Source organism: Pelodiscus sinensis, chromosome 18 (genome assembly GCF_049634645.1).
Source record: "Pelodiscus sinensis isolate JC-2024 chromosome 18, ASM4963464v1, whole genome shotgun sequence".
In the NCBI taxonomy this organism is placed as follows: Eukaryota; Metazoa; Chordata; order Testudines; family Trionychidae; genus Pelodiscus; species Pelodiscus sinensis.
The window spans coordinates 35,634,872-35,658,367 of NC_134728.1; the positions used below are offsets into that span (position 1 = coordinate 35,634,872).

At 43.9% G+C, this 23,496-nt stretch overlaps 2 protein-coding genes across 3 annotated transcripts in view; both read left to right on the top strand.

Moving 5' to 3' along the window:
* ITCH (itchy E3 ubiquitin protein ligase) overlaps positions 1-9,512 on the top strand; it is a 108,076-nt gene extending 98,564 nt beyond the window's left edge. For both annotated transcript variants that reach the window (XM_075901534.1, XM_075901535.1), the window contains exons 22-24: positions 1,830-1,926; positions 2,355-2,427; positions 5,509-9,512. In XM_075901534.1, coding sequence (XP_075757649.1) covers positions 1,830-1,926; positions 2,355-2,427; positions 5,509-5,608 — 270 coding nt within the window. In that variant the 3' untranslated portion in view covers positions 5,609-9,512. The remainder of the gene's footprint in view (positions 1-1,829; positions 1,927-2,354; positions 2,428-5,508) is intronic.
* A 4,987-nt stretch (positions 9,513-14,499) lies between these two features.
* On the top strand, positions 14,500-22,239 carry DYNLRB1 (dynein light chain roadblock-type 1). Its single transcript, XM_075901536.1, has 4 exons — positions 14,500-14,651; positions 18,219-18,294; positions 19,841-20,008; positions 21,714-22,239. The coding sequence occupies exons 1-4, from the start codon at positions 14,649-14,651 to the stop codon at positions 21,755-21,757; spliced, it is 291 nt and encodes a 96-aa protein (XP_075757651.1). The 5' UTR covers positions 14,500-14,648; the 3' UTR covers positions 21,758-22,239.
* Positions 22,240-23,496: the final 1,257 nt, after the last annotated feature.

The window sequence follows — 23,496 nt, forward strand, 5'->3', positions numbered from 1 at the left end:
GGCTGGGAGTTGGCAGCCTTGTGCAGTCAGAAGCAGCGTTGGGGGCAGGGAGGGCTGTCGGCTCCCAGCCCGTGTGGGCTCATGGGCTGGGAGTCTGCAGCCACGTGTGGTGGAAGGGAGCAAGCAGCCTTCCCTTCCACGCATTCCCCCCCCCAACTCTCCCTGCAGCTGCTTCTACCCTCCTCTCCCCTCCCCCAGCAAGGCTGCCAACTCCTAGACAGCAAACCCACATGGGCTAGGAGCCAACAACCGCCCCTTGCTTCCGCTTCCCCCTCCCCAGCCCCTCTTGAGCCTGCTGACTCCCAGCCCAGTTAGCATCATCTTAGCTGGCCAAGTGTTACCCTGTTACCCGTTCACATCCCACTGCAGAGGAGTCTAGTGGAGCTCAGACAGATGAGTGTCAGTGATGTAATACTGTCCCAAAAAGGCAAACATTCAACGGGAGCGTTGGAAGCAAGACACGAGAAGAAGTTCTTCCACTCTGCCCTGCACCGATAAGGCTTCAGCTGGAGGACAGTGCTCAGTGCTGGGCACTGTGCTTCAGAAAAGACGTGGAGAACAACAAAACCGATTAAAGATCTAGCAGACGTGTGGAAAGATTGAAAACATTGGGCTTGTTTAGGCAGGAGAAGGCTGAGGGCGGACATAAGTCTTCAAGCCCCTAACAGGTTGTTCCAGCAAGGTGGACGAGAAATTGCTCTCGCTTCTTGTCCTGTCATCAGTGGAGAAGAATTGCTTTTCATTGCAACGTGGGAGATTTAGGCTGGACATTAGGGAACTGTCAGGATGGTTAAGCACTGGAATAGATTACTCAGGGAGGGAGTGGAATCTCCACCATTGGGCAACTTGAAGATCAGGTTAGCCACGCACCTGTCAGAGGCTGGGTTTGGTAATACTTGGTCCTGCCTCAGGACAGGGGACTGGGCTAGATGACCTCTTAAAGTACCTGCCAGGCCCACATTTCTATGATACTCTGGTAAGTATTAAGGGAGTTCTAAAGTGCTCATGCCTCTACATCCCCACAGTGAAAAAGACTTCATATTGCCCTCCAGGCCAGCCTAGTCTGCCTGCTAAGAGGAGGCAAAGATCACAGAGGAGGCAGCAGATGCCTTGAGCCCAGGAAAGGGGAAGGCATCCCCAGGCCTCAAAGCAACAGAGTGGATTTGCTGAGTACGGCGTGCTACTTGACCTGGAGCCGCCTGGCCTTTTCTTGCCTTGTGGGTGCTGAGCGTAGTGGAATTAGGATACACCCTGCACTGCCTCCCTTTTCCACTAACCCTTCCCCTGTGGCTGTAGGGACCCCCAGGGCTTACTAAGGCTAGATGTGCAGGGAATTAGTGCCCCTCTTCTATCAGAATGTGGCGGAGGGGACTATTACTAATATTTTCTGATGGCCAATGCAAACCATTATTACTGCTCCAGGGGCTTTTCACAATAATATAACTATAGGTAGAACCTCTCTAGTCCAGCCCCTCAAGACCTGACCAGTGCCGAACCAAAGAATTTGCGGACCACAGGAGGTCAGTATTGTCTAGCACCGTTCCCAACACTTCCACTGCTTACTGGACACTTAGAAAACATTTTAGAGGTAAATCAGAGCTAAATAATGGCACACAACAAAGAGAGCCAAGACTTTGGACAAGTTTTCCAAAGTCTCACAGCCATGATACGTGGACATCCAACTAATTAAAATCATGTCAGTCTGTCGATGTTGCTGGACTAGACAGGTTCAACCTGTAATGTGTTAACATCATTGATGTTGTTTATGAAACTAACTATGTGTGTAAAAGCTGCACCTACATATCTGTTTAATATTCATTCCCTTTCAGTTTGTGAAAGAAATAGACAATGAGAAGAGAATGCGACTATTGCAGTTTGTTACAGGAACGTGCAGATTACCAGTTGGAGGATTTGCGGACCTGATGGGTATGCAGAATAGCCCTTCCAACGTATTAGCTCATTATTGGAAAGGACAGAACTGTATATTGTGACTGATTTTGAACAGCTTGTTTTTATAATGAATCCAACCAAGTACATTTCACCAGCTATTCTCATAAATCCCCATTATATTTCAACCATGAAAAGTTGGAGAAAAACATACACTGTTCTGGAGTGCTTCCAGACATCCATCAGAATCATGTTTTAATTTGTGCCTTTCACCGTGTCAGTGGTTGGATCTGGGTAAAGACGAGTGATTGGAGGCAAATGTCTTTGTTCTTCTATTTCCTGTTGAGATAATCTTGTCTTTCTGAGGTGCTTTAGATAATCTAGTGTAAGGAAAGCTAGCTGTCCCACACTTTCTCATGACCATTGCAAATAGGAACATCACCTTAAAATACTTTATTTTATTGCAGGGAGCAATGGACCCCAAAAGTTTTGTATTGAAAAAGTTGGAAAAGAAAACTGGTTACCTAGAAGTCATACTTGGTGAGTACTCATTCGATTAGATTATTATTGTCCTTCTAATAACCTGTGGTTACTGACATGGGCTACTTGAATATTTCAGCAAGGGTTAATATAGCTTCATTTTGCTTAGGGCTCTATGCATAAAGAATTATCAGAAATATATTGGGGTATAGAGATTACAAACCAAAATGAGCTTACACCTGGAATTTGTTTTACAGCCATAATCACCCTGTGATTAGCTTCAGCTGAGGTAGCAAATACCTCTCACACCATTTGGAGCCAGGCCCTAAGTAAGCATGGATAATCATTTTGAACCAAATCATAGTTTAATGTAATACCAAAACAATTTCATAGTTTCTCTAAACTTTAGTGATCCACATAATTGTTACCAGAGGATAATAATTTGTTTAACTTCTTCCTTTTTAACCCTTTTTATTGTCCTCCATTTGTTTTTCTGTTCAGTTGTAGCAAACAGTTCTCTCTGCAAAAGTGGAACTGCCTGGAAAAGGAAATTAACAAACACTACACAATCCTTCAGCAGCTAGATCCAGATACAAAGCATTTCTTCTGGCATTTGTGCCCCAGTTGATAGTTCGGTACTTGACTTCAGGGGGTAGCCGAGTTAGTCTGTACAGGATAAAATTAAAAAAACAACAATTAGTCTATGCTTTGAAGTATGGCAGGGAAAGCACAAATGATATCAAGACTGCTTTTTAGAGCTAAGCAGATGCATTGGACTAGTGTGCTGCAGCTGAGACAGGTGTGTTAGTAAAAATAAAGTATGTGACACAAAATGGACCCAGGACATTCAGAAATTATGAATAGCTGTAACATTGAGTTCGTTGTTTTTAATAAAAATGAGGGTTCCTTGTAGCATCTTTAAGACTAACAGATTGATTTGGGCATAAGCTTTTGAGGCCAAAAACCACTTCATCGGCTGTTGCAGCTAACATAGTGTGGTTTTGCCCACGAAAGCTTATGCACAAATAAATTCGTTAGCCTTTAAGGTACACAGAACTCCTCACTACAGTAAACTTCCGATATGCCAGCACCTTTAGGACCAGGGGATGACCCCAGAAGGGGGGCTGTGAAGAGTTTTGGGTGGAGGTGGGGGGTTGTCGGGGAACTGCTCAGTGTGGGAGAGGGCAGCGCTGTGGGATCAATCCGGCAGCACTCCAGCTGCTCTGCCCCCAGCTTCCCCAAGTCAGCCACTGGTCAATTTCAGCGGCTGGTCAGTTTCAGCAGCCGCTGACTTGCGGAAGCCGGGAGTAGAGCAGCTCCAATTGTCTGGCTGGCCGGAGCACTTCTGGGTTCCAGTTGGTGCCGGACTATCAGGAGTGCTGGACCACTGCATGCCGGACAATTGGAGTTTTACTGTATTTTGTTGCGTACAGACTAGCACGGCTACTGCTCCAATACTTGTTTTTATAGCAGTTTTTACCCTTGTGAGTGCATTTTCTGTAAATAAAGCTTTAATCTTAGCTCAAAGCCAGCTGTCTTTTGTGAGAGTATCTTTGGGCAAGTCACACCTTCAGTCATTGAACCCCAAACCTCCAGATCTAAAAGCATGAACTTCTGCCACTTGAGGTAATAGATTAAATCTGTTAGCACAAAGTCCTGTAATTCTCTGTATGCAGTGCAGTCATCCTGGGAGACAGAGCCGTACTGTTAGCATGCGTTACATAACATCTGGCCAAAGGAATGTCTCAGTTAGTTACCGGTTTCAAAAACTGCAAGGGTCTCTGTGGGAATGGAGTTTCCCACTGTAGTATATCTAATGCAAAGAAGATGGAATGCCAACAAAGTCCAACTGTTGCCATTTGAAAATACTAAATTTGTTCCTTCCTGCATCCAGAGAAGCTCAAATTTCTCATCACTTTAAAGTTAAGTTGATTGTTGTATATTGTTAGAATCCTGCTCTTATTCACTACAAAATAATTTGAAACTTTCAATGGCCAGAACATGTTTTTAATGTATAAGGTATGGAGGATGGAATTGTAAAATTGTGCACCACAGTCTGCATATTCTGTAGCATTGTGGTACAGCATACTGGAAATTCTATGGCAGCTTCATTTATTTTTAAAAAAAGATTTTGAATAAATTATAAGTATCTATGTGTGTGTGTTGCAGTATTAATTTCTCCACTTATGAAGGCATGGGGAGGCAGTTTGGAATGGGGTTAGCATTTTAGTTTCATATTCCTAATAACGTAGTTGTCTATAAAATACTTGAACACACACATGAAACACATATGCCAATTTTAGAATCAACATATCATTGAGTTAAGTCAGTTGAAACTTTGCTAAGCTGTTGTCTCCAAACTGAGCGAGAGAATACCTTCTTCTCTTTTATACACGATTCACATTTTCAAGGTTATTTTCACAACAATTTCTTTAAATGGAAGTTGAAAATCAGGCAAATAGATGTCACTGCAGATTACACAACTGCATGCTAGAATACACAAATCTAATAGTATAGTAAATTTACCTCCATAAAGGTCAACTTTAATCTCAACAATCACAATTCATGTTATATTAGAAAAATTCCTCTTTGATTTAAAAAGTAAAAACAGAAAAGATGAAATTTACTTTGCCTTTGGTACTGTCATTCCTTCAACTATTTTAATTTGTCTTGGGAGGGAAAATAATTAGTTTTAAGTAGAGTGATATTCCCAGGACTCATACTTTCAAAAGTGACTAATGATTTTAGATGCCCAACTTAAAGCACTAGAATCATAGGGCTGGAAGAGACTTCGGAAGGTCATCGAGTCCAGCCCCACTAGAAAGAGATCTGATCTTCAGAGATTGAATGCTCAACACTGCTAGAAATCCAGTCTCTTTCAAGTGTGTCAAGTTTTGCGCACAGCAATAAAGGCATCTGAAATCACTAGTCACCTCTTGACAATGTGTAGACCTGGGCCATCAGTGGATTTTAATATGAATAGCTGTGTAATACGTGTGATTTCTACCTTAGCTAGTGGGGAGCTGAGTACCCTGGCCTTGGTTTTATGTTCATGGGACATGTATTAGTGAAACAATTGTTTTTGTGGCATTCTGATATTTTTTAATTATTTTGAGCCATTGTTTAATTTTTTGTTTTCAGTTTCAATCGCTTGGACCTGCCTCCCTACAAGAGTTATGAGCAGTTGAAGGAAAAATTATTATTTGCAATTGAAGAAACAGAAGGATTTGGGCAAGAGTAATCACATGTGAATTTGCACCCCAAAGAACGTGGACTTGTGTGGTATCCGTTCTTCACTTCCTCTGCTTGTTGCACATCTCGTTGTAAAGTAGACTTGACTAGGATTTATTTAAACAATTACTAGTGTGCAAGTAAATGGATGTTATTCTGAGACTTCATCCCCACTAACTCTGGATTTCTGCCGAGCCCTTCCAGAAACCAAATCAGCAAATAATTCATCTGCAAATGCAATCTGACCTCACTAGAGATGTAATACAGCTCTCGCTCTGCTTTGTTTCACTATTTGTTAATTTGAATGCATCCTCCTTAATGACAGTGTTTTAAAACTAGTCTTTCTTTCCTTTTTAGTAGCATTTCTTTTGCTGCTGATGCATTGGGAAGTCCATTGGTAGCTGCAATGTGGCAGCATCTTCATAAGCCTCTTTACAACAGTGTTACTAGAGCCACCTTGTAACCAGCCTCTGGGTACTAGAAGCAGATCCATTGCTTGTGTTGCTGTTTCTTGCTCAAGTGTAACCTGATTTTTCCCTCTGGAGCCTGTTTATATTTCTTCTTGATTCAGATCATTACTAAGGGGATGCAGAACTACTGCACACGTCCAGGACAGAGCTTTGTTGTTGTGTTGATTTTTACAAAAAATCCTGTTAATTCTAGCATGATAAAAGCCTCTCTGAGGTGGTTGCTATATTTTGAGCATCCTCTCCTATCTCTGAAGAATTTTGATCCATTTCCATATAAGACACGCACTTAACGTCAGATACAATATTAACACTGTGGTTATTCAACACTTATTTTGCAAAAGATAAAACCACCTGGGATTGCAAGTGAATGCATTGCAGATTGATGTTTCTTGTCAGATGAATTAATGGAAAATAGACTCGATGTGGCTGTTAAGTGCCCAGTCAAATAGTTTTCTTCTAAGACTTTATCCAGCTGTCAGGAAGAGTCAGTGTAGCTGGATCTAAAACATTCTACAAAGTGGTCTCAAAATTACATTGTTTCTAATTTTGGTGGCAAATTGATGTGCTGTAGTTGGTTAAGAGACTGTCAGTACTGGCCAGTTTAGTCAGAGATTAAAGACTGCCCAATGTTGTAATATCAGTAAATTCAGTGACTCTGTAGAGGTTAGAACTAATGTGTTCAGACTAATTCATCCCTGAGTTGCTTCCAAGTGATAACTGTTTTCTTCTGATTTGGATAACATCTTTGACTTCCAGTTGTAGTCTGTTAGTATCACGATACTCTAGCAGCATGCAGTAGTTTTTTACATTATATTTCCTCTTCTGGAATTAATGCACTTTCTGTATATGATCAGCTCTCTCCCTGGCCTTCCTCCCTTAGATCAGATGTGGCCAATAATTTTTGCGGGAGGGCCACTGCACGAACTTTGGTTCGTGGTCATGGGCCAGCTCTGGAAGGGGGCAGAGGCCTCCGGTGGAAGGGAAGGTTCCTTCTAGGCCCCTGGCGAGGGGAGGATACTTTGTGTGTTCCTCTGCTCCAGGCTAATCATGGTCTGGGGGCAGGGGAGCATGCAAAGTCTCTCACCCCACGCCCTGCCAGGGGCACCTAAGGGGAACAGCTGGCAGTTTCCTCTAGGTGCCATGTGCCCATGGCGGGGGAGGAGACTTTGCATGCAACTCTTCGCCTCCCCCCCCCCCCCCCATGCCAACTGAGACCTGGGGTGGGGGAGTGTGTAAAGCTGTTTACTGTCCAAAGCAGCTGATGGCTGCTCTGGGGCTCCTGGCGACCAGAGGCGGGGGGGGGCTGGGCGGGGGGGGGGGGGGCTGGCTGTCAGCTGCTTTGAACAGTGAATGACTTCACACACTGCCCCGCCCCCAGGTCTTGACTGGGGGTGGGGGAGCAGCAGGGCAGGCTGCGGGCTGGATCAAACAGTTTGGCCGGCTGGATGCAGCCCGCAGGCTGTATCTTGCCCACCCCTGCTTCAGCTGGTTAAACTGCCATGGGCTGAGTGTGTCTCTGTGGGAAGAGATGGCCCTGGCCAGGGCAGGAGTGCCTGCTAATGCAGCCCTGCCCTGGGACTCTGGAGGCAGAAGCCCTTTGTGGGAGCTGGAAGAGGTCAAAGCAGGGGCTGTCCCAGTTTCCTAACTTTTATTGAGGGCTTTTCGGTACCAGATCATGCAAAGGGTCAGTTGTTCCTCCGCGTGTGCTCGTAAGAAGGGGGAATGGCTAGACTTCTGCAGTGTGCTACTTCCTTGCCATGCGTAGTCCAAGAAACGCAGGTCAACATGCTGCTGCTTTTGGAGAAATTGACCCACTTTTATCTTTTCACTCACGGATGAAAACTGAGCTGACTTCGTTTTACCTGGAAGAATGTCTGCCAGCTCCCAAAACATCGGACTGATTTTACAGCATATGGTTCATGGAACAAAAGCCTTATAAATATTTTCTGTTAATTCTTATAATGAAGCCTAGTTATCTAACATATTTACGAGAGAGATTAGATTAAGTGAGATAATGCAAGATTAAGCTATGGAAAATAGTTTGTGTTCTCCATAATGATTCATGTAGGGACCTAGAAATATTAACGTATAAATATCATCCAAAAGGCTTTCTGCCCTATATTTTTAAAATAAAGAATAGTTATAATTGAAATAGCCATAGCCCTAGTTCTATAGGGTGTGGCTGTTGAATATTTTTATGGTTGAAATGTTTAGTTCAGGAAAAAGGTAAATGCTTGTATATATTTTTGCAGTCTGGGGTCTCACTCCATTTCTTCCTTTAATTTAAATAGCTTGTTTATATGTCTTTACTGCTGTATTTGGGAGGAGGAAAAGGGGGGCTGGATAGCCCATGCACCAGAAGTCATGTTAAAATATTGCAAATAGGAAATATTTCACTGAAAAATGCAACTGTAAAATGAATAACTGCATTTTGTCTAAAATGTGACCATTTAAAAATTGGTTTATAGTAAGTGTTAAATTAGCAATATTTCTGAAAACAGAACTAAAAATTGCTTTTAAAATACATTTTGCCTTGTAAGCATTGTAAATACTAACAAATCTGTTAATTTTTTATAGCATGTTATGTTGAAATAAAAAGGAATTAATATGAGCAATTTAATGCCCTCTCCTGCTCTTTATGGGGACCTGGGGGAAACATCATGTGCATAAGCATACAATTTGGTATACCATGTGATGGGTTGAGTGAATTTGGCTTCCAAGTGAGATCTTCAGTAGAGATTAACAAATGTCTGCTTTTACATAGATTTAGCAGCTTGTACATTACAATAAACTGACACTGTCTCTGCTGTATGCATGTGCCAATGTCAGTGCATCTAGTTCCACAAGAGTTACAATAACTCTATTTGGAATTTTGCCTTAGGAAGGTGTTAATTTTCTTATAACATTTTTGACCTACTGATCTTATGGCTAACACAGTCTGATATTTCTGGGTAGCTCAGAAAATGTTAAGTTAATAAAATTATTAATTAAAGGATCATTACTTAAAATGTTATATTGTTGCAAATTTTATATATTTTTAACCTATCCACTTGGTTTGTGTAAAAGGAAAAATAATTTGTGACCAAATATATTGCTGTTTTTATTATATGGCAAAAAAGCATACTCTGGTATACCTCACATTCATGTAGCTCATGTTTTCCTAACATTCTACAGTGGATTAGTAATCTAAACATCTTCTACTCAGTTGGTATCTCCAGCTCCCCTTCCTGGGTTTTATGTGAGTGTGGTGACTTTTTCATTTTCTTTTGGAATCAGAGTTTGTGGATATGTTCTCTAGTGAATATATATGAACTAGGATCAGCAGCACTGGATTGTAAAATATTGTACTGAAATTCCATTCTTTCCTTGAACTGTAATTTCAAAATACTCAGGTAATTGTAAAAGTATCTCAAAGTCAAATACTTTTATAAAAGTACTTAAAGAGCTGGTCTTCCTGTCATCATTTCCTGTCCCAATATGAACACACCTTTGCAATGAAATGTTCCCTTGCTCAATGGGAGCTATAGAGTTGGTTTGTGGGCAGCAGTTCACTTCTAGGAATGGTTCTGTCATTGCTAATCGCTGTGAAACTCAGCCATGTGATAATCTTTAATGGGCTATATATGGCTGTGAGGAAAACAATTCCCTGACTTCTAGGAATTGCTTTATTGAAAGCTGAGTTACACCTGGATCCCATGCCTATAGCATAGTGAGGCTGGTGCTCTGAAGAAGCAAAGTCTAGCTCACTGGGCTGCTTGGAGGGAAGTGGAGAGGCATGGAGGGCAGATCGAATTACATGAGCTGTCATAACCAAGGTGAAATATGATTGTAACCCAACTGTTCATAATTTCTTCTTGCTTTTGTGGACAGGAGGAAAAAAATCTATTAAGGAACAAAGCTTTAGTATGAGAATCTCCCCAGGGTTGAATCACAGCCTCCTACTGGGACCACAGCCAGAATTTATGGAACTAATCTGTACTTGTCTTAAACAGGATAATGTATGCGATGTAGACAGGGCCTTGCATGCAGCCCTCATCAGCGCTGATGTATGAGATTTTGCTCAATGTTTTTGATCAAGCCTCTGTTTCCTAGTGAGTTATTTAGGAAACTGAAGTGGAAGACTATTATTCTAGTGGGTCTCGTTGCCCTTTTTTGTTTTTCCTAACCATCACCACATCGTTTAGTAAAAATAGACGTGTGTGTGTGTCCTCAGGAGAGACCAAGACTAGAATCCTGGAGGTGTAGCAGACCAAGTACAATGGTAAGGCTGGGGTGAAGATGAAGGCCCCAAGGAGTAAAGGAAATAATTAGGGAATCCACTTGAAAACATCTGGACGATAATAAAGTGATACGTAACCGTCAGCATGGATTCCTGTCAAACCGACCGGAGAGCTTTCTTTGACAGGATAACCAGCCTTGTGGATAAAGGGGAAGCAGTGCCCAAACTTTGGTAAAGCATTTGATATGAACTTGCATGATCTTCTTATCAATAAACTAGGGAAGGTACAATGTAGGTGGAGCCACTATAAGGTGGGTGCATAACTGGTTGGATAACTGTTCTCAGAGAATTCTCAATGGGTTCAGTCATTCTGGAAGGCCACAACGAGTGGGGTTCCGCAGGGATCAGTCTTTGGACAGGTTCTGTTCAATATCTTCAATGATTTCTAGATAGTGACATAGAGAATTCACTTATAAAGTTTGTGGAGGGGTTGCAAGTGCACTGGAAGATAGGGTCATAATTCAAAATGATCTGGAAAAGTGGAGAGAAAGTCTGAAGTAAATAAGATGAAATTCAGTAAGGACAAATGCAAAGTACACATTGAAATGCCATAATCCAAACTTCCCTGGTTCAGCAACACGCCTGCTATGGCATCATCAGGTGTACCTATGATAGCACTAAGGGGGATAAGCGGGGGGGCTGCGGCCAGGAGTGTTGTAAAACGAGGTGGCCAAGATGGAGCCCCGGGGTCAGTAGAGCTGGCGGGAGGAGTGGAACTCCCAGTCTTGGGGTGGGAGGGGAGCATGAAGCCCCCTGCACCTGTCAGCAGATGGTCAGAGGTTTGTGTGTGAGAGAGAGAGGGACACACACACACGACTTTAGCTGTTAGGACACAAGGTTCCTCCGCAGCAGGCAGCCTAAAGAAGGTTGACTGATGCCCCAAGGGTCTGCCCCATGGAGGCAACAGAGCCCAAATGCCCAGCTCTCACTGCGTCTGCCCTTATGACCGGCTGGAGTTTTTTTTTATTGTGTTTGGTTCTGTTACAGCAACAGGAGGAATCAGTTAAAAACTTAAAACAGTTACAGGTTTATTAAAGGAGCTTATAAAGCATGTGGTTACAATGGCTATTGTTCTACTTAACTGCTAGCAAATACAGATCTTAAAATGGTTACAAAGGAAAAAGGAAAAATAAAAAAAACAAAACAAAAATAATGGTACCAAATGACAGCTTAATCTTTAAAGAGTTTTCAATTTATTTATGCACTAAGACAAAGGACACATACGGGTACAATTTTTACCCCCTTCTGTGTCTCTCGATTCCAGTGTGTCAGGCCAGGACCGGTCACTCAATCCCCGGGAAAGACGAATACGAGGCTGGGCGTCCCCATGTGGACCTCGGGAGGCAATTACCTAACCCGACCAGCAGGTAGATGGTAGATTGACGCTCAGAGTGAGTGTGCTGCTGGACCCATCTTTATACCTGTGGGGTCATGTATTTCTCTTTTTTATTTATGGTGCCAAATGGTGCTGGGTTGTCTTTGTGATGCCAGTTCTTACAAGGGAGCTGTGAACTTAATTTACACTTGTAAGAGAGGTAACTAAATTGGGAGGACTGGGCATTCTTTTCTCAGTGGGCAATTCCTCTCCCAGGGACAGCTGTGTGTGATCGTATCAACATAGGTGCCAACCAAGGGCAGTTCTTGCAGCCTCTAGGTCAGCTTATTGGCTTGATCACCCTCTTGTATCTGTGTTTACAGTTATCTAGGGTCAGATAAGCCAGCATATCCGGGCTTCAAAGACACTGCTGATTTTACTGCTCTTTATGCCCTGTATGCTCCAGGCACCTCAGAGGGGCAAGCAAGATGGATGTGACGGGGGGGATCTTTGTCTGGCTACAGCACCATAGCAGGGATGCTGAGGGAATGCGCAGAACTGCTGGGAGAAGCATGGAGCCCCCCAAGTGGCAGCGGAGCTCCTGGGCTTGGGGGGGAGTGCAGAACCACCCCCCCCTCCCCATGTGGCAGTAAAGCTGCTGGATGGAGCAGGAAGCCACAGGCATCAGCAGGGAGGGAGCTGCTTGAGGGAGTGTGGAGCTACTGGTCAGTAGCAGAGCTCCTAGGTGGCAGCAGTGCCTCTGAGGACAAAGCAAAGCCCCCAGTCATGAGCGGGAGCACAGAGCCCTGCATGGTAGTGAAGCCCCTGGGGCCACCAGGGGGAGAGTGGAGCTCTAGACAATAGTGGAGTCCCCAGCCACTGGGGAGAGCGGAGCCCCAGCAGGGGAGTGGAGCCCCAGGCAGCAGCTAAGCCGTGGGGGGTGGAAGAGTAGTAGAGCTCCCTTCCACCTTGCACTGTGGGGAGCACAGAGCCCTGGGTGGCAGTGGAGCTGCCTGGAGAAAAGCGGAGCCTCTCGGGGGCTAGGAGGAAAGCAGACACCTCCCTCCACCACATTGACCTTGTCTGGTCTGGCACATTCCCTTGTTCGGGATCTGTCAGGTCCCCAGGTACCAAACCAAGGAGGTAGAACCTCTACTCCACTTAGTAAGGAACGGTCAGTTGCACCCATACAAAATGGGAAATGACTGCTTAGGAAGGAGTATGATCTAGGGCAGGACTACTCAACAGGCCGTTCATTTATTTGTGGCCTGGGGGTGGGAGCCAAAAACACAAAAGTAGCCTATATAATGGTCTCCTGTTGATACGTGTTTTAGTAGTTAAATTCCTGGACTGTCATTGCTCATTAAAAGTGCTGTCATACGGGTGGAAATCAGGTCAATATTGCATGTTATTAATATCAACAGAACAGACTTAAATGGGGCCTGCGTGTTGTGTAGTCTTGCCTTAATCTTTGTATTCATGCCTATCGGTGTGAAAAGCTATTTGCATATATTTGGATATATATTTGCATGTATATGCAACAGCACTTAAGTTGCAACCCTTGGCATGTGCTGAGAGTATCATTGTGATCCCCGGGGCTTCCAAAGTTGAGTAGCCCTAGTCTAGATGGTGCTCTATCCTGCCATGAGGGCAGGAGATTGGACCTGATTTCTTCTGGAGGTCCCTTCCCATTCTATGATTCTATAAGGAAAGGAGTGTTGTAGTCCAGGATTGAGGTGCATTAGCTGCCATCTCTAGTGTAAGCGAAATAATTTTAAACTCACAACTCTGGTCATCTGAAGTGGGCTGTGCCCATGAAAGCTCATGATACCATCTATAAAGGGCTACCAGACCAGTTTTTGGTTTAGTTAAATTATAGTCTAATTTCAATTAGCTATATATCTGCATTCTTTGCTTTGATTTAGCACTGCTTTTCTGGGCTGATCAAATCATGAGATTTGCATTAGAGAGGTCTGTGGCAGACAACCATTAACTCAAATGGTTCCTTCAGTCCCCAGGCAAAACTGTGTCAATTAAAGTAACAGTCCCAGAAAGCTGGAACCTTTAGATCAGCCTGGGTTCTCTGGCCCGGCCATACACCTCTCTAATGCAAATCCCTGGCCTGGCCTCTTTCTTCAGGTCTGTGCTGACTCCAGGTCCTCCAGCTGCAGTTTTTGCCAACAAATCTCCTAGGAATGTGCCGCCTGTTTCCTATGGGTCAGTTTCCAACACCACTCCTCTTCCCACTAGTTCTGCTGGTTCCTAGTCTGTTCCTCCAGTGGCTGCTGCTTTCCTCCTAGGGGAAAGCCACAGCATGGAAGAGATAAGGCAGCTCTGCAGTAGCTCGGCATTTCTTGAAAAGGGAAATGGCGATACACCAGTGAGGGGCTCACTAAATCCAATACACGTCTGGCGCTGGGATCCTCTGCGGAGAATCTTAAGAAAACAGCCACTAGCCTGGCAGCACCTCAAAGGCGAACGAACCATCAGATGGTGGCAGGAGAGTTTGTGGGCTCAGCCCGCTCGTCAGATGAGACCCAAGAGGGGGGGAGGGGGGAGGGGAGGGAGACAGCGCCCAGCTGGGGCTGAGCATGCAGGCAAGGGGACCCGCGGGGCTCCCTTCTCTCGCCGATGCAGAACCAAAGGCCGGGCAGGCCCGTGGCGGGGGCAGCGGGGTGAATCGTGTCACCCCCACGTCCCGCGACGGGCCGGTCCATTTCCATGAGCGCTCTGCAGCTCCGGCCCGCCAGGCGGCGCCCTGACACAGGGTGCCCGGCAACACCCCCAACACTTCCGGGGCTTGGGCAGCCCGCAGCGACGGAAATGACGTCAGCCGCTCCCTGCGACGGAAACCCGGCCGCCCCAGCCCCATTGGCTGGCGGAGCGGCCCGGTCCCGGCGCGGGAGCTGCGCATGCGTGCTGGTGCCGTGACAGGGCTGTGCCGCTGCGGTCCGGCTGCTGCTTCACGCGCAGGTTGCCCCGCGCCATGGTGAGCGAGGGGGGCCCGGGGGGGGGCGCAGCCGCGAGCGTTGGGCCGGGCCTGTGGCGTCGGGACCGCCCGCCCCAGAGCCCCGCGCGCCCCTCCCGAGGCCCGGCGCGGCTGCCGGAGACATGGGGCTGAGGGGGGGGGGGCTGTGCGCGGGGAGACCCGCCGGGCGGGGGGGGGGGGGCGCTAGCAGCGAGGGCGGTTAAATATCCGTTAACGGAAGAGCCGATTAGCCTGGGCAAGTCGTATTGGTCGCGTGACGCCCCGGCCGGGCAGCAGCCAGCGCCCCCCCCGTCCCCCCCGTCCCTTCCCGCCCCGCTGCCGGTTTAAAACCAGCTCCCCTCACGGCCTGTCTGCCTGCGGCCCCGGGTGGGGGAGGGCGATGAGCTCCCTGCCCCCCCGCCCTCAAGGCAGGACCAAGCTCCGTCTACACCATCCCTGACAGATGTCTATCTAACCTGTTCTTAAATATCTCCAGAGAGGGAGATTCCACCACCTCCCTTGGCAATTTATTCCAATATTTGACCACCCTGACAGTTAGGAATTTTTTCCTAATGTCCAATCTAAACCTCCCCTGCTGCACTTTAAGCCCATTACTCCTTGTCCTGTCCTCAGAAACCAAGAGGAACAAATTTTCTCCTTCCTCCTTGTGACACCCTTTTAGATATTTGAAAACCGCTATCATGTCCCCCCTTAATCTTCTTTTTTCCAAACTAAACAAGCCCAGTTCATGAAGCCTGGCTTCATAGGTCATGTTCTCTAGACCTTTAATCATTCTTGTTGCTCTTCTCTGTACCCTTTCCAATTTCTCCACATCTTTCTTGAAATGTGGCGCCCAGAACTGGACACAGTACTCCAGCTGAGGCCTAACTAGTGCAGAGTAGAGCGGCAGAATGACTTCACGAGTTTTGCTTACAACACACCTGTTGATACAACCTAGAATCATATTTGCTTTTTTTGCAACAGCATCACACTGTTGACTCATATTCAACTTGTGGTCCACTATGACCCCTAGATCCCTTTCCGCCATGCTCCTTCCTAGACAGTCGCTTCCCATCTTGTATGTATGGAACTGATTGTTCCTTCCTAAGTGGAGCACTTTGCATTTCTCTTTATTAAACCTCATCCTGTTTACCTCTGACCATTTCTCTAACTTGCTAAGGTCATTTTGAATTATGTCCCTATCCTCCAAAGAAGTTGCAACCCCACCCAGTTTGGTATCATCTGCAAACTTAATGAGCGTACTCTCTATCCCAATATCTACATCATTGATGAAGATATTGAACAGTACGGGTCCTAAAACAGACCCTTGCGGAACTCCACTTGTTATCCCTTTCCAGCAGGATTTAGCACCATTAACAACAACTCTCTGACTACGGTTATCCAGCCAATTATGCACCCACCTTATCATGGCCCGATCTAAGTTATATTTGCCTGCTCCTGATACACTGATATACTTGGTTCCTGATACACTTTAAATGCAGAGTCGCAGCAGGGGTAGGTCCCGGGACCCAGCACAAGTCAGGACTGAGCCAGGCTGCTGGCCAGCCTGCTAAAAAATTTACTGTCAGGGGGTGGGGGCATTGTGTGTAGTTTATAACTTTAACCAAGAAGATTTTGCTTATTAATTCATCAGTTAATTGTCTACACAATTACATCTCTAGTAGCAACCTGCCTGCTTAGTGGATTGTTCTCATTGTTCTTAATGAATTCCCCCAGAAGTATAAAACAGGTGTAAGAACTTGAAGGCTCGTTTGCTTTTCCAGAGTGGTGTTAAGGAGCCTTAATTGTGAAGAACAGTATAGCCTTATAAATGCTTTTGGTATTTTAGTGTTTAGAACTGATCTAAATTTCCTTTCAAAATGTAGTCCATGAACTGCTTGTGGAGATGATAGGTATATAAATTGTGTGTGTGTGTCCCTAGCCTTTACTTGCTGTTCAATTGCTCATGATGTAACACTGAGGATATAGTTGCATAGATTGGTTGACTAATAACTAGAAGTAAAATGTCAATACTAGCTTCATTACTATAAGCACACAGGGTTTGGCGATTTCCTCCAGTGGAAAAGTACAAGATCCAAAATGGGTTTCAGCATCAGGTGGCCTTGCCACGTGTCTTTCTAGGACTAACCACAGTTAGGAATTTTAGGAAGAATAAACCATTCATAGTTGTTGACTTGATCACCAAACCAAGAAGCTTCCAGAGTATCAGTAATTACCCTAATTAGCATACTTAGAATTATAAACAGATCCACGCTTCGTATACAAGCAAGATTCATGCACCAAAATAGGCTTTAAACATTCACCAGTTTGTAACTTTAAAATTTGTTAAACAAAATACCTTGTGTAAAGCATCTTTGACTTATGGATATGAACATGCATAATGCCAATTTTCATAAAGCATGGATGGCTCATGACATTTAAAAAACTCCTTTCCTTCCTTTCTGTGTGAGATAAGACAGGCAAACTGAAGTTTGCAGATACAAAACAAATCTACTGTTGCCTGATTCTTATAGTTGCCAGCAGTTAGCATTGTGTTAGACATGGTTGCCTATTCTGTGCAATCGTTTTCTTGTTCCCGTGAGGACAAGCACATTATTTTGTTTGTAGAAATCTGTTTTGCCTAATGTTGCATTGTGGAGACCAGTCAGTTAAGATGCTGAGTGCTTCAGCTCCCCATTCTCTTTAATGGGAGTTCCAAGTGCCCAGCATCTGCCAAGGAGCACTTGATACCATGCAGAATCATGCTTAGGGCCACTGAGATCATAAGGCACCATTAGCAAGATTCCAAGTCAGTTGTGATTGATGTAAGAGTGAACATTCCTAAGAAAATTTTCAAAATCTTTGAGTTGACATTAATTTTACAAAGATGATAAATTAATAATAATACTTTTGCAGATTGTCTTTTTAAAGTAGTAAATTGTTGACAATAGATACCAATTGCCCATTTACGATGAGTTGTTATAGGCTAATGGTTGTAGACCAGGTTTTTCCCCTTGTTTGCTTTACACTTATTGCCTTTAGCATATTTTTGATAAATGAAGAGGGAGAGTCTAAAACCCAAAACTCGATATTTTCTAATGATTGATTATAAATTCCATGTATATTTTTCAAAACGTGCTGCAGTGTTGTCCTTTCTATAACTGTAAAATAATATCATGATTAATAAAAATAATAAAAGTTATAGGAGCCCTAATGAGAAACCCTACAATAACAAAACTGTTGTGTGTGGCCTTGTGCCCGTGAGCAAACTTATAATGAGAAACCAGTATTGCAGTGATGAATGAGGAGAGAGGGTGAAAGAAGTATTAGGAAACAGGTTTCAGGCTTCCAAAGGGTGGTTATGACAAATGAGTAAGAGAAAACAATGGGCTTGAAATCAACTAAAAGGATCTTGGTGATGTGCTAGAGCCAAAAATAGCTCTGGTTTACGCTGAGAAAATGAGTAATGTCTACAGGAATCATCTCGGCTCAGTGTTAATTCCAAATATATTATTACAAAGCATTATTTGAAGACAGATTGCACCTTCAAGGCATCATGTTGCATAACCTTGTTTCTTTATTTTTCAGGCTGAAGTGGAAGAAACGTTGAAGCGAATTCAGAGCCAAAAGGGAGTCCAAGGAATCATTGTTGTTAATTCGGAAGGTGTTGTGTCACTAAGGCTGTATTACCTAAGGATGTTACTTTTTTAGATTGGGGCACTTTGTAAATAGCAAATTCATTGATCTTTAAAGATATTAAATGTGTCTCTAGATATATTTTCCTTTTGTAGAGAGGCAGGTTATGTCAAGATACCTCTCTGCAAGCCTTATTGAAGTTCATAGCATTGAGAGAATATATCTGAAAGCAGAATTTGCCCCCAGGCTTTTTAAGAATAACTTCGCAGCCAAGAAGAATATCAAAGTGTGTAGAATGTAGAACAAGGCAAGCTCATTTTGCCAATATAATAAAAAGGGGTTTCTGATTGTACTGTATATTAAATACAGGCAGTCCCCGGGTTACATGGATCCGACTTACATCGGATCCCTACTTACAAACGGGGTGAGGCAACCCTGCACTAGCTGTTTCCCCCCAGCAGACCAGGGAGACGCGAAGCTAGCGCCCCCCCCCCCCCCCCCCCCCCAGCAGACCAGTGAGACGCGGAGCGGCTTTTCTCAGCAGACACCTCAGCTTGAGAATAAAGGACTGATGGAAGTGAGGTGTGGGAGAATAAAACTGAGCTCTGGAGAAATGTTTGCCTAGAGTTTCCCCTACAATATGTACCAGATCCGACTTACATACAAATTCAACTTAAGAACAAACCTACAGTCCCTATCTTGTACGTAACCTGGGGACTGCCTGTACTTAATTTTAATTTAACTGATAGTTGTCGTAGGAGAAAGACATTCAGTAAATGCATATAGGCCAACTGGAAGATAGGATCATTGACCTAATTTACAAATCAGCACTTGGTTTGCCCTTCCTTAGTGGTGGTGGTGTCTGAGCAGTAGGAGGAAGATCAAATATTTGGGCTGTGCTTGTGGCATGTACGTCTTTGGTGTGCTATAAAAACAGATAGCTCAAACAGTAGCTTTGCTGCTGCATCAGTCCTATACTGCAGCATATGATAAATGTGGGCTGAGTTTGGCTCCTCGGCTTCTGACAGGGTGGTGATACTGGAAAGACCTCTGGTGGAGGCTGGGACGGAGGAAAGCAACTTCTAATTGTCCCCCATCCCTAAGGAAAGCTCCTACCCATTAGCAGCCTCCAACGGACCAGCTTGTATGGAGCCTGGCTGTAAAGCACACCTGCCCCCCTGGAGAAAAAATATTTAAACTCTGTGGTACACAAACCTATGAGGGCTCTGATCCCAATGGTGATGAGGAACTCCGTTCCACCAGCATCCATGCTCCTTGCGGGCTTTTCCTGTAGCGTCTTTTTTTTTGCACGTTTGGGAGTGGTTCCATGACTGTAGTGCTGTAAGGGTTTCCTACTCTGCAGGACAGTGTCTATATCTCAGCCCCCATTTCGGCACGGCTCACTGAGCATTTCTGGTCAAACTTTGTTTTAAAAAGTTATTTTTTTAAATAGGCTAAATTTTAAGCCTAAAATCTATTTAGGTTTAAAGGTATCTAATGGGTAGCCAGGAATTAAGTTAGTCTCAGAGATTACCATAATTAACAGTCTTGCTACAATTACTGTCTCTCTGCAGGTATTCCTATCAAAAGCACAGTGGACAATTCTACAACAGTGCAATATGCAGGCCTAATGCACAGCTTCATCATGAAGGCCAGGAGCACTGTGCGAGACATTGATCCCCAGAATGACCTGACGTTCCTGCGGATCCGCTCCAAGAAAAATGAGATCATGATTGCTCCAGGTAAAAGCCTCTCGGTGTTGGACTTCAAAGCTTCCTGTTGGAATTCCTTTCTCATGACATGTGTCTCATCCTTCCCTGTCCAGCTTTTTATAGCACCATATCTGTACAGCCTGAAGTGAATCCTACTAGTGACTGTCTAATTTAGTATGCTTTAGCTCTATCCAATGAATTTCTGGTACTATACTCAGTTCAGAGCTGGGTCTCATTCTGTTAAAACAATTCTTCCCCCTTCATGATAGAATTAGTTTTCCCATCTCACTGTCAGTAAAACTGTAAATTTGAGGGAACATCCTCTTGTGTTTTGCCTTTTTCAAGATAAGAGCAGAAGCGTCTGAAATTAGCAGAACACGTTTTGTGTTCTGCTTCAGATCAGCGGTGTTGGAGTTAACGACTGACATGAACCAGAGTGGGAGGCTGGCCGATTCTCAAGATTGGAGTCGCATGCATATTACAGTACCTGCAGGTCATAAAATCTCTCAGTTTGAGGCTGTCTCTACACTACTCTGTTAATTTATCGCCACTGCTCAGACCATGTGTAGACAATGTGATGGTTAAAACACCAGCAGCAACCAGTGCCCTGGAAACACTGGAAGTTGCAATGATATAGCATTGATTGACTATGTCAAGAGAAAATGTCTCTTGTTGAGAAGGCCAAAATGTTTCATTAAATCACCAGAGAGTGTAACAGGAAACTGATGGAATATGGGTTCTGTTTACCCAAGTGTAGAGGGCTCAGATATGTCCCTTCACCTCGGTTAAGACCAGTGGAGGAGCTGTGATAAGTAGCTATTCAGGCAGAAAAACTTAAACAACAAATAATCTAGCAGCACCTTGACTGCACAGGGCAAGAAGTCGTCTTTGTATAACAGCCTATTTGTGCTGGCACAGATGCAGTGGGAATGGCTGAGAGATTTAAGCTTATGTGGATCTTGTGCTGCAGAATCTTCATATGAAAGGTGCAAAGTGGGAGTGAGTATTGTTCAGAATGTAGGAATCTGAGTTAAATTACATCGGCTTGGAGTATCCAGTGGTGGGCAACCTGTAGCCGAGGGCCGCATCAGCCCTTTTGGGTCCGTTGTGTAGCACATGAGACATTTTCTTTACCATTGCCCCTGGAGAGTTACCAGATTCTGCTGGTTTTCATCCATACAGATTTTTTTCTACTGGTATTACAGAAGTACTGTGCACGTGAAGTGAAAAGTGTGCTAATTGCATGCAACGTTGTGAGAGCGATGTACCCCCTCTGCATCCAATCAAAGTGCTGCTCTGGTTCACTTGGCACACCCTGCAAATTCTAGGTACAAAAGCGCAGTTAGTAGAACTACCCTGTCTCAGGAGATGTTTTAGTCATGACAGTCTTGTGGCCCACTGAGATGGAGGGTTACTCATGCAGCCCCCTCACTGGTGTATTCCATTCTCTACAGAGGTGCCACAGTAAAAATTAGCAAGACTGACCATATTTAGCCATTGGAAATGCCTGTCAAGTCCACCTCGCTTACTAATTAACACTCGTGGTCAAGTATGTTAATGTCTCATGCTACTTTAAAGTAGAAGTGGAGAAGATGAACATTTATGTAGGTGACATGTTCTGTCACTTATCGATGTATGATAAATGTGCAAGGTAAAAAAAACAAAAGAAAACTTTCTTAGTCTATGAACGAGCATTAACAATGGAGAAATAACTTTTTTTTTTTCCCCTTTACAGATAAAGACTATTTCCTGATCGTCATCCAGAATCCAACAGAATGAGACTTAAGTTAGTCTGGTTTTCCCTCACTTCCCGATATTTTTTTAATTTAATAGCCAAAAACAAAGCATTAGTGTTAATTCTATTGTGCCAGCTTAAAAATGACCAAGCGGAAAGCATTCCGCTCTTTTTTTATTTACAAAGAAGTAAAAGTATCACTAAAATGACATTCCCTGAAAGGGGTATGAGGATTAAAATCAAGTGACTTCAGCAGTCAGAAATGGACAGATTTCTTTTAGTGTTCAAGAAAATAACTTAATATAATAGAAATTCTAATAGTGCGATCTAAAAATGAATCCTTGTGGTTTGCACACTCCAGTCAATTTTGTCTGAATTATGGTTTTACTTTATTGGTTTTGAATCACTGTAAATATGAAGCTTAATTGCTCACAACTTATCTTGTTTCTTTCTTTTGCTGCTTTTATGACTTTTTTTTGATAAGGTCAGACCTTTTCAAATCAATAAAAGTGTCAACATAGTGGTATTTTTTTTCATGTCTCTATTCCTTCTCGTGAAATTTTCAGTGGCTCTTTGGTGACTGACCTTACTGCAATCTTTTAAAGCGCTCAGCTGTGCCTGAGGCTATTCCTACCTCACAATGTTGTACTCTCTCTGGTGACTTTTTCATGCATTTTCACCTCATACTTATTATTTTCATGCATTTTCACCTCATACCTTTAAACCAGGGGATAAAAAAGGAAAATACAATTGGATTGTCCTGAGTAAGAACAGCAGGATTTCATCTATTGGAATTACTGTTCCAGAACAGTCTAATAATTTGTCTAATCAGGTATCCAGTCCTGAGCATTGACTAAGCAATGAATGCTTCAGGGGAGGGTGCAAAAATCCTTTTCTGATTCCTGATAGTGATCAGCTTATGCACTGAAGCAATAGGATGGCTCGCTCTTGTTTTCAGTATACATGCAGCTGCTATTAATTGATTTGGTTTGTAAACAATTGAAGGCATGCAAATTGGATACCTACATGTGCAAATTGTTACAGTAACCTGCAAACGTGATGTGAACATGCAATTGTAGTTATTCTTCAGGCAAATTAGATGCACAAATGCATGTGTCATAGCATGCCTCTTGTTTTAAAAACAAGACTCTGAATGTCTAATAAGTCTTGTAAAAATTTGTTTTGTTTTCCTGAATCTACCATATATATGAGAGTGTGTCTGTTCAAGAACTCCTCCTAAACAATAAGGCTAGATCTACACTGCAGCGCTATTTCGGGATACCAGAGTATCCCGAAATAGCTAATCCTGCGTCTTCACAGCAAGCCCATTATCTTGGGGGGGGGAGGGGGGAACGGCCTCGCTATTCCAACATCCCTGTAGTCCTTTACTCCTTGTGGAATGAGGTTTTAAGAGGAATAAGGGATCTTCCAGAAAAGGCTTTATTTTCCGAAAGATCCCGTCTAGACTGGCGCTTTTCTCCGGCAAAGCCCCGAGCCGGAAAAAAGCAGCAGCCATGTTCATGCAAATGCCACGGGGGCTATTTAAATCCCCCGCAGCATTTGCAATTCCGACTGGTCTCATTAGCATCCCTTTTCCGGAAAAGGGTGCCAATGTAGACACAGCCCATGAGTTTTGAGCTTTAAGTGGAAGCCACCACCTGCCCCCAGTTTGGACCTGACCATTTTAGCTTTTAATACACAAAATGTGGGCTGCTCGGAGGATACCTAACCGTCTCTCCCTATGCCAAGTTTATGCTACTGCTTTTGTCAGGAAAACACCCCC

Bases quoted from the DNA above. Each gene is read 5' to 3' on its own strand.
- DYNLRB1 (XM_075901536.1), top strand. The intron at 18,295-19,840 runs GTGTTGTGTCAC...GTCTCTCTGCAG, and splicing joins CATTGTTGTTAATTCGGAAG to GTATTCCTATCAAAAGCACA. The intron at 20,009-21,713 runs GTAAAAGCCTCT...TCCCCTTTACAG, and splicing joins TGAGATCATGATTGCTCCAG to ATAAAGACTATTTCCTGATC.